This window comes from Malurus melanocephalus, unplaced genomic scaffold (genome assembly GCF_030028575.1).
Source record: "Malurus melanocephalus ecotype Western Australia unplaced genomic scaffold, MMel_1.1 scaffold_14, whole genome shotgun sequence".
Classification (NCBI taxonomy): Eukaryota; Metazoa; Chordata; class Aves; order Passeriformes; family Maluridae; genus Malurus; species Malurus melanocephalus.
Window position 1 is genome coordinate 942,896 of NW_026623246.1, and position 10,936 is coordinate 953,831.

A 10,936-nucleotide genomic window follows, 5' to 3' on the forward strand; every position below is an offset into this window, starting at 1 on the left:
ACAACAGGAAGACCCCACTGACTTTGCAGAGCCAAGATAAGACATTGCCTGTCCCACTGGAGGAAGTTAATGCAGGATGAGCATTACAGTATTGTTACAAGTAGCCTGCCTCTCCATCTTCTGTACTTTAGTTATTTTAGGAATGAACACTTTTATCAACACTTACTTTCTGATAAATCATTCTAGTCATGTTAATTCCTACCACACAAGAATGTACTTTATGCAAAATATGAATAGCTTACAGATGGAATGATAATGAGAGCAAATTAACACATAAATAGGACTGCATCCAATATTCCGTCCCTGACAACACAGCAGATGTCGTGAGTTATTTGGGCAAAATAATTCCTTCATTTGTAGCTTCTCCATATCAATCACTTAAAAGACATATAAATGAGATTGGTCCGTACTCTAAGAAAAGTTCTATAGTTGTTGATGGCTGTTCAAAGTCCTACCAATAAATGGCCTATCCTTTGCTAGGCTAGGGAAAGGGCACATCATTCCCTATTTGCAGAACCTGCTTGTTCAGCCTACAGGATGTTAATGCCCTCKACCATTACCTGTCCATTGTGGCTGCTTAATAAACAAATGCCAYCTATTTATTTCAAAGTATGAAGGGAAAAAAACGTTAAAACAACACAATAGAACACTTCCACAGGGCAAGAAATTTTTTAACACTATTTATGTATGGAGGATGCACAACTATAGTATAGATGTGCACACAAATGGTAGGACTTTTGTTTTACCATATGCTAATGGAATAACAAGAAAAGTGTTTAACTCTTAAACCTGTTTCACATGGTCTTTGCATGACAAGCTAAAGCCCAGAACAYTTAGATCAAAGGACATTTTTTGTCTCAAATGAAATCTCTCTTCTTCAGAACACATCTCAAAAAAAATCTCATATTACAGTTCTGAAAGCATCAAAAATTTAGATGCTCTGAAGGCCTGTAACACAAYTCTAGTTTGTACTTTAAGTCATTAGGAGAAAATATGGAAGCACCTGGATTCAAGGAATATTCCAAAAATAGAACACAACTTCTAATGTCATTGAGGAACTCCTGACTTAGAAGTGCTTCATGGACTACTTTTCTTTGTGAATCTGGATGCCATGTTGTAAATAAGCTGGTAACCACATTCTTTCTTTGCTAAAGAGATCGTGGGAAGAGATGTAAAGGCTGCCAAGCTCCAGGTCTAAGCTAGCTTGTCAATCTCCTTCCAGATACAAGTATTTCATCTTAAATTGAAAGAGACACTGGTATTTGACAGAGGCAAGTTTTGTCTGCTTTTGTCTCTCCCACAGCTGCCACAGAGGGTGGAAGTCAATGCAAAAGAAATATGAGAGGCTGCCGTGGACTGCAGCAAGTCATTCACTCGATTGAAAAGAGAAGCCAGAAGAGAATCATATCCAAGACAGGGCATATATTTCATCTTTGCTCCTCTTTGCCCCCATATAACACCAGTTTTCTCTTTCACTTACATTTTGCTGGGGCTTTTTCTAAACACACATGGCAAGARCAGGACTACACCAAAGGTAAAGGAYGGGCATGCTGAGCAGATGTTATATCATACACTGATTCCAAACCCTTGTGCCTGTATTGACCCTAAGTGAATGAAGTCAAGAAAGGTTACATATATAGTCACTCTGCTGTGAGTACTCAAATGCAGAAAAACCASGCTTTGTCCTTTCTCTGAAGAATAAAGACCATAGGGAGTGGCTTAACTTCCTTTATGGAGTACTTGGCACTCTGGTAAGGGCATTCACAACCACGAAATAATTTCAAGAGCCMAAATCCTAATCAGGAGCTACTGAACACAGTAACTCAGGCATATCTTCCAACCTACAAAGTCCTTAAAACTCAAAATAGCAAAAAATGTTCCCTTCAATCATCATCTAAACTTACTTTAACTCTCAGCATCTACTAGTGGCCCTAACTAAAGACAAAATGCTGTGCAAAAATAGTCACTGGACATGAATAGTGATGATTGCTTTGAACAGAGATCTTTACCTCATGAAAGATAAAAAAAAAAGTAACTGAAAAGGCAAGCTTTAACACTGCCCTGGAAAGATATGCAACAGACAGAGAAGAAAAAGTACCAGGTCTGTCTCATTTAGCTTCCATAACAGTTCTGAAAACCAAAGAAAACCAAAACACCCAATCTACATTAGAAAAGATCATCCACTCGGAGTCAGATGACATGGTTTGAAAACAACAAGTTTAACGCTTTCTCAAACCATTACCAAAAATTCAGAAGTAATACCTATTCATTACTTTTTATTTGGTGGAAGGTATTCCTTCTCCAGAAGGCAAAGACCTTCACAAAAAAAAACCACCCAAACCCAAAAAATGCCACTTATGTGTTTCTGTCAGAGAATACAGTAACTGCAAAAGCAATTAATTTAATAAATGCAGTTATTATTTCATCTCAAATTGAAGAAGGCTCCAAATGCCCATGCTAGATTGATCGAGTCACACCACGTGAACCAAGAGTAACTTTGCAGACACTTCTCTGATGCAGTCTAACTAGGGTACCRCAAGTCTATACTTCATGTAGGGAGCTCCCTGCCAAAGACATTTCAGAAGTTCAAGTAGCAGTCTGCTATCAGGGAGCATCTGAAGACCACAGTGTCTCACCTTGAGGTCCCCAACCCTACCTGAACAACAAATGCCAAACAGCCTTTGTACAAGAAAAGCTATTTTTTAAAAATTATCCATACGCTTCAACATTATCCTTTATTCCTTCCTGAAAAATCAAAGCTGGTTAATTATGTGTCTAGTATTGACAGTGGGCACCTAGTCTATTTAACAAAAGCAACACTACTCTGTCGCCCTCCCACATACCTGACAGGTGTAAGTACAGTTCTGAAAACTGATCTGTAGTTAATGTGAGCTAATCACTACTTCATTTCAAATAACTGMTCATGCAATAGAAATGCAGCAAAGCTTTCTATTTAATGTGAGTTCACATATACAATCCATAGAACATCATCTCCCCAAAATCCCATCCAGAAGCAGGAAAAGGGTGAGTATACAATGAAGACTCAGGTACAGAACCTAGTTCTGCAAAACTGTACTTAAGACTTCATCCTTTACAAATGTGATTGAAGACTCCTTGATATGCTCCCAACTCTGCAGATAATGGTGAGTTGGTAGGGAGCCATACCTTTCCCTGAACTCATATCTATCTTGCGAGAAGAGCTACTGGCCACTATCAAGTTTAATGAAGAGCTAAACCAGGAAACAGTTTGAGTTTTAAGTACATTGGTTGATTGAGATTTTGCCTTTTTTCCCTCATTACATCACACACTCATAAAAATTYCAGCCTGTGGCACACTACAGCCAGCCACAACTTTAACTCCTTGAGTATTGGCTGTGCCATAACATCGCAAGCATTTTGACAAGGCAAAGATACCTGACTTGCTTTTCATTTATGTGTTCTCCAGAACTGTGACAGCATGTAATTACTGATATGCTGTATTAACTGTAAATTAATTACAGCAAATGCACCATACCAACAGCAGCACCATGTCATGGTTCAGGAAGCATGTGCAATCRTATAATATCCAAAGCATGACGCTGCTGTAACTGTGAAACAGAATTACTGTCCTCTCCTTCAGAACCCAGCCACATGTACATGCAGGCTGATATTACCCKATCCCTTTCAAAACCAGTGCTTGGCTAGTGTTTCTGTTTCGATAGCAGGATGGAGAGGAGGGAACTCTCCCCATCAGTCAGGTGCCAGAATGCCAGCAGCGCGACAGGGAAGGCTGAGCCCCTGGACGCGCGGCTCCCCGGGACGCACGCACGGCTCCTTGCGGTGCTGCCGGAGCCTGATGCGGGGCTTTTCGCTCAGCCCACGGATCTCTCCCCAAGCCCCCCATGCCCAAAGGCYGCCCCCGCACCGAAGAGTGCCGGGGGGCCCCACCATCGGAGCGGGGCCGGGGCAGCGGCCGGAGCGGAGCGGGGCGGCCCGGACCCCCACGCCCAGGGCCGGCCCGGCTCGCCCGGGACAAATAAGGAAGTTTCCGCGCTGTGCCCGCCCGCCGGTACCTACAGAGGCCGGGCACGTCCAGCATGCTGGAGATGCCTCGGTCGCACATGTCCACCTCGGGCTGGTTCTTCTCCCTGCTCTCCTCCACGATCTTCTTCAGGGACTTGGACATGGTCTGGGCGGGGCAGAAATGGACACCGTGAGCTGGGCGGCGGAGGAAACCCGCCGGGGGCTCCGAACGGGACAGCTCCGTCCCGGCCCCGGCCCCGAGGGGTCCGAGGGCAGCGAACCCCCCTGTCCTGCACCGCCGGGGGTCCCGTCCCACCCCGCCGCGCCCGCCCCAGGCYAGCGGAGCACTGCCCGGGATGCCGGCCGCCCGCCCTCCCTCCCCCGGGCGGAGGGACAGGCCGGGCCGGGCCCGGCTCCGAGGGGACTCACCGCGGGGTGCTGCGGCGGGACGCTTTGGGAAGCGATGGGAAGCGGCGGGACAGCGGGCGGTGCAGCGGGCGGATCCCGGCGGACCCTGCTCGCCCCGCCCCGCCCCCGTGCGCAGGCGCAGCGCGGCCCCGCCCACACCCCACAGCGGCGCGCGGGGGCGCGAGCGGGCCCGGTCGGGTTTGGCGGGGTCGGGTCGGGGCGCCCGGAGCGCTGAGGGGTTTGGCGAAGGCCCCCGGAGACAAAACACATTATCGCTAAAAAACACACCAAAAATCCCCGGTGCATGGAATCAGCGGTTCCCATTCCTGAGATGCCTGCGTGGGTTTTCTCTTCGGCTCTACTTTGCAAAACCTGCCCCAAGGCTGGGTCCGGGTTTTGAGCGCTTGTAACTCGTATCGACACACCATGGTATTGGAGTTAGAGCATTGCTGCCAGAATGTAGGCATGTAACCCCTTATGCATGTAACCTCTTTCATAGGAGTTAAGAAGCTCCTGCTGACTGTCATTCCACGGATACGGAAGCTCAGGGCATTTAATGACTAAATCTTTAATATTACCTGAGGCCAGGCTACCCATTGAGAACCACAGCTTTGAATTTTGCATATATACTCCATGGTGTTACCTAGTAGCCTAGGTAACATAGAAACCAAGATGATGAACATTTGCTGAAGCCAGAAATAAAAAATTTTCTGGAGGTGCAACTTCAGCTTTTCCTTTTTTTAGGAAAAACAATTCTTCTGGACTGTAGAATTGTAGCATGCTTATCCCTAAATGGAGTTTATTACCTTGAGCACTTCCTGAAGTTATTGTCTGCTTTCAGGTCTTTCTTACAAGATGCAACTGGAAAACTTCCATTTAGCTGGATTTCTCAGCAGGATGCACTGTCACTCAGATGTACAGGACAGTGATGTACAGTTCTTTTTTTTGTTTGCAGAAACATGAATCTGGATCCCTCTCTGTCTAAGAAAATGCCCTAACTGCCATGAGTCAAAGACCTAAGTGCTAACATGTCTGCTATTCTTATTTCATAGAAAATGATTGCAGGCATCATTTAGTAGCAAAAGCTCAGGGAGATTGTCTATAAGTATGGTCTGGTCCTTATTCCAACTAACAGCATATGTGACAAGATACTGAAAAACCAGTGCCTTCATGGCTAATGCAAAGATCACCTGTCTTCTCTGTCCCATTTATGCAGTGATCAAAACATTGCATGTGGCCTAGATATCCACATTCTAACCCTACTGTAGAAGTATTTAATTACTCCCACTTGATAAACRTATTGTCAGTACTCCCTTTCATCAGGATTGTATTTTTTTTTTTGCCATTTCCCTAATTTCATTATTCTGTTGTTGTATAAAGAGTTCATCTATTATTCACACCTTCTGTGTGACCTCCTTTGGTTCCTGCCTGAGCAAACRTTCTGTCTGAGCATTAGTCCATACCCCAGTCAGATCTGTGTTGGATTTGGCAAAGAGGAGCTGCTGTCAAGCCTTGTTTTTGAAGTTTCTCAGCATCTCATTGAGCACTGAGTACCAAATTTTTTAGGAGTGGGAAAAAACGGACACAAGCCACAATTGTCCAAAGGTTGGGTCATTTCTTGATAATGAAAACTTACTTTTCAGATGGTCCTTTTAGTAGTCATAGAGTCATTTCCTGCAGAAGGCCTATGTCACTGCAGKCACCCAGTCTCCCCTCTGTTATCCCCCACATCGTTTCCCAGTACATGCAGTCATTCCAAACACACTTTGGCCCCAGATATCCTTAGCTCCCTATACACCCCAGCTAGAGGATGGCCAACCTGTGTCTGGGGACCAGCCAGTAGAGCTCCCCACATGCACAGGGCTTGAGCTCACAGTACAGGCTTTTCCAATTAGGTCTTGCTGTGCCTTCCAGCTACTGAATTTTTGCTTATGAAACAACTATAAAACATCWTTGCTATCTGTCAGATCTGTTCTAAATCCATCACTTGGCTTAAATTTTTGTAGAGCAGATGCCTGAATTCTTTGTAGAGGTTGGCATATGCCTTCTGTCCTTACCCCAGGCTACAGTAGGTGACTATGAGGCAGRTGTGAGGCCACGACTGTGTGTCAGAGCTGCAGTTTTCCCTGTGGTGGTTGGAGGAGGGAGAAGTTTCCCCTTTAGTGGTGCTCCCAGCCTGCTCTGTCTGGACAGTGATGGCTGGACGTGCCTCCTGCTGGCTCCTCTCACTGTGCTGGGGGTCAGCAAGGGGATGAGTATCTCTGATGCCTCCCTCGCTTTTATTGTTCCATGTACTTCAAGTAACCAAGGAAATTATGTTTTACATTATTATTCTATTTTTAGCTCTTTCTTCCCCCTCCTTGAAAAGCTGTGATAATGGGCAACATTAGTGCAGGGATAGTGTGTTGTCAAAATGATACAACATCAACACACCCTTGCAAAAGTGTGGTACTGGGCACTGCGACTACAAATGAATCCATCAACATTGACTTAGTGTGATAACTGGCATGCAATATTTATTTTTCTGATCATTTSCATATAAAAGAAAAGTCCTAGAATTTGGCCTCTATTTTTATTATCACTTAATAAATAATTTAAATGTTTATGTGGTAGTAATCCTGTATTGTTGCAGTTGTTTTGTATTATGAACAATATATTCAATCCATGAATTTTTGTTGCATTTAATTTTAATTAGGATTGCAGAATAATTCTGCAATTTTAGTTCAGCAGTTGACAAAAAATAATTAAATATGTTAATTCTGGCCTAGGACACATGTCCTGTGTTATTATGGGAAACTGAGATACCTCCTCCTTTGCTTAATGAACCAATCAAAAAKTGTTTTCCAGTCAAAATTGCTTGGYAAATKTAACWAAAAKTAGCTAATGTTTTAAACGGACCAGCACCATGTTTTCTAGCATATTTGCTGTSTATCTTCTGTCTCCTTTACTTCAAGTAACTATAACCCTAGAGATATCTTATTGTGGTATTATTTCTTATTTATAGTTTATAAAGAACAGTTCTGCCACACTGGAAGGGCAATTAAAAACAAAGCTATGGACATTTTAGTGCTTTTTCTTCAAGTTCTGGTCTTTGGAGGGTTTGTCATTCATATATAACTACCTCATAAAATTACTTTTATATAGGAATAAATATCTATAGTAACACGCAGAAGAAGATTTACACATAAAATAAAAAATGCAGGCTCTAGGAAGTGAAAACATGCACATTCATTTTCTGTGCCTTGTCATTGACAGAGGGAAGTTGCAGTTATGCAGGTATTGCAATACAGACATGCATCATTCACAACAATGACAGTATAAAATAGCACTGTGCACATAAAGCAAAGGTTTTCATGGCAGTGTTGTGACATGGAGTTATAATTGTTATTAAAAACAGATTTTGTTTTTTGAAYTGTACACTGCAAAAATCGCATCGAAGTTTCATGGAATAATTCTTTCTAGATTATCTGTTTAGTTCTGCTTGGATGTATTTGCTGTGCATTCATTTTAAAGCAAATGTTTTAAATTATTCCTTACCTTCCAAGACAGAAACATGGCTTAACAGCTGCTCCCTCCTCTAAGGACCTCCACTTTAATACTTCTGCAGTTGGTGTTTTTGTTGTGGTTCCTCATATAAAATGTTAGAGGACAGCAGTGGGTTMCTTTGTTCCTTTGTTCCTTTGTTTTTTGAAGAATGGGTTTGATTATTTACTCTAATTTTAGACTTTGACTATTTTTGGCCCAAGTCAGTTGGGCTGGATCAATTGAACCTTGTACCAGCAGCTTCATTCAACAGTCTTCATGAGCACAAATTCTCTGCTGGACTTCCTTTTTTTTCTCTAAATAACCTCATGCATTTTACTCATTTGTCAATAAAATTATTGAGTATTGCCCAGGTATTGAGTATTTTTAACATTTAAAGATGCAYTAAGCATTAGTTACTGTCAGATTTTACAAAGAAACCCGTAACATTTTCTCTTCCTCCCTTTCATAGTGCAATTTAGTCTTTTCTTCTGCAGAATTTCAATGATTCTGTAATACTTGATGATGTGACAGGACTTGCCAACAGCAAGTATTTATCAWATAAAAAAATGTCCAAAAGCGTTTAATGTGCTTTAAAGTGAAACATGCTTTTTCTTTTCGTGAAATCAGTCTTTTTGAAGTACATATTTCAGCAAACTCAACATTTTAGCTAGAATTCCCCTTGAGACCTTAGGGCCAAAGGTTGTGTTGCCAGARTAGCCTCAGGCACATGACAGGTCACCAGAGCACATCTCCATCCCAGTCCCTAAGTCAGCAGGAGACCAACCTCCAGTGCGGTGAGTTCAGGGACTGCTGTGTCCATGGGATCTTGATGTCCTWAAACTGTGTGGTATGGTGCTGATACCAACCTCAAAAAGCCACTAACAAACTTCATTCATTAAAACCATGTACAGCTTTCTGTCTGTCAGTTTATGCTCCRTCACACCTGTGAAAAGGCCAAGGTTTGACCTGAGAACTCTTTTCTGACAGGGCTGATCCTGTTTTAACGGAGGCAATGAACCTGCCACAGAATACTGCCTGCAGTGATGGGGAGCTGCTTGGGGGGACATATCCTTCCCTTTCACATGTSGCTTCCAGTTGAGCTGTGCTCCTGGCTGGTGAAATGCAGAAAATGACAACATTCTTGCCAAGCTGGTTCTTGCCTAAAATCTGATTCTTCCATGTGCAGCCACTTAGCAGCAAGTGACATTATCCAGTTCTTAAGGGGATTATCTGTCAACTGTGGTTTTGGTGCACCAACTGCACCAAAATGGTGATTCAGAGGGGGGTCAGAGCCAAAATGGACGTTCACAAACCCTGTGATGCAGCATTCCACAAGGGAGAAATACAGCCTTCTTTATCTCTGCAGGCAAACATCTCAGTCCATGCTTGATTGTACTTGCAGTTTCTTACACATTGCTGTCTTTAGAATTTATTTTGTGGCTTTATCTCCAGAGAGTTCAAATGTTTCTTTACTGCTTGCTATCCCCTGTAGGGAGTTTTAATATACAATATGGACAAAGATTTCATCACTCTTTATAAATACAGTATCAGTTTGAGTAGACTTTCAGCAAAAGTCTTCTGTTCTACTAATCTGAAAATATTTCATTTGATTATATGGTCTTTTATGTCTTCCCTTATTAGAGGAACTTTCTGTTTTGCTAGCAGCTCAGTAGGACACAGATGCCTCCCAATTTCATCCAAATACAGATATTTCTGCTTTTCCATGTTATACTTAGCCATGTTAGCACCTCTAAATAGGCTCAATTTTTCTTAGTCCTTGGACAATTATTAAATGCTGGCTTACATCTCATTCTGTTAGCCAGTGGGACTTGACAGGTTTCTCTTTTTCTAACTTACCATCAGAGGATTTTGAGTTGTATTTTTTAGCTTGTCCTTTTTGTCTGCTTTGTTTTTTCTACATTTTGTTTTGACCAGAATGTCTGCTCAGCTGGTGCAAAGTTTCAWATGTTTGTGGAATGATGGCTTTTTTGGCATTCACTGGAAAATCTTCACAGAGTTCCTAGATTTTGTTCAAACTACCACTTACACTTTAATATAATTTCATAATTAATTACTGCAATAATCACAATTAGGAATTTCTTTCTCTGTGAGTGACTCCTTGCAATAGTTGTGAAGTGAGWGTTCTCATRAGACCATGTTCTTTAGCTGCAGTGMAAATTTCTCTTGCCTGTCCAYCACAGTTGACATTCAGGAAATTATTTGCTCATTTGTTCTGGATTGTGTCAAAAAATGTTTCATGGTGGGAATCAGTGTCCTCTGTATACTCTGTCAACAACATCTTTTACRTATCATGTGTGTTAGCCTAGGGAAGGGAAAAACTAATTCTAGTCAAAGGTCAATTGATGTTTTTATGTCTGGTGTATTCCAAAGTTATATGTGTTTCATAATTGACTAGGAAGTCACCTACAAATTGACCAGAAGGGTGACATAGTTACTAAAAGTCTCCTAAGTTGTTGGGTTTTTTTTTTTAATATTCAGTTGTAAAATAGACTTTGAAGCTTGAAAATATAACTCAATAAGTATAACCACAGATATCTGTATATATTGAACATAGGGCTCTGATCCTGATATTACTTCTTAATGTGGTTAAGATTTAGAGACAMATCATGTTCTTGCTGTGTTAAACTTCAGTGAATGCTCGAGTTCAGCTGGGTTTTTATACTCAATGCACAGTATTACTGAAAGTTCTTTAGCACATCTAAGTGGTTGTAGAACAGGGACCATTTTTTACAGTTTCTGTTTTTTTCTAATTTGAATAAAATTTAAGCTGATGTTTTCAGAGATGCTTGGGACCAAACCACGGAATGAATAACTACAGAATGAATTAAAGACGGCTTCATATCTCTGGTCCTCTTATCCACCTCATGTGTAACTTTTATCCTGCGTAATTCACTTTTTATAGCATTATAGCATTAACTGTAAATTTTTTAATTATGTAGGAGAATATAAAAAATATGTAGCAAAAGTTCTGTTTGCCAGT

General features: G+C 41.8%; 1 protein-coding gene across 1 annotated transcript in view; it reads right to left on the minus strand.

Moving 5' to 3' along the window:
* The window catches only part of RSU1 (Ras suppressor protein 1), a 102,156-nt gene extending 97,641 nt beyond the window's left edge, over positions 1 to 4,515 (minus strand). Inside the window, exons 1-2 of the mRNA XM_057383317.1 lie at positions 4,432 to 4,515; positions 4,057 to 4,168 (exon numbers count right to left, since the gene is read on the minus strand). Of these exons, the coding sequence (XP_057239300.1) occupies positions 4,057 to 4,165 (109 nt within the window). The 5' untranslated portion in view covers positions 4,166 to 4,168; positions 4,432 to 4,515. The remainder of the gene's footprint in view (positions 1 to 4,056; positions 4,169 to 4,431) is intronic.
* Between the last annotated feature and the right edge of the window lie 6,421 nt (positions 4,516 to 10,936).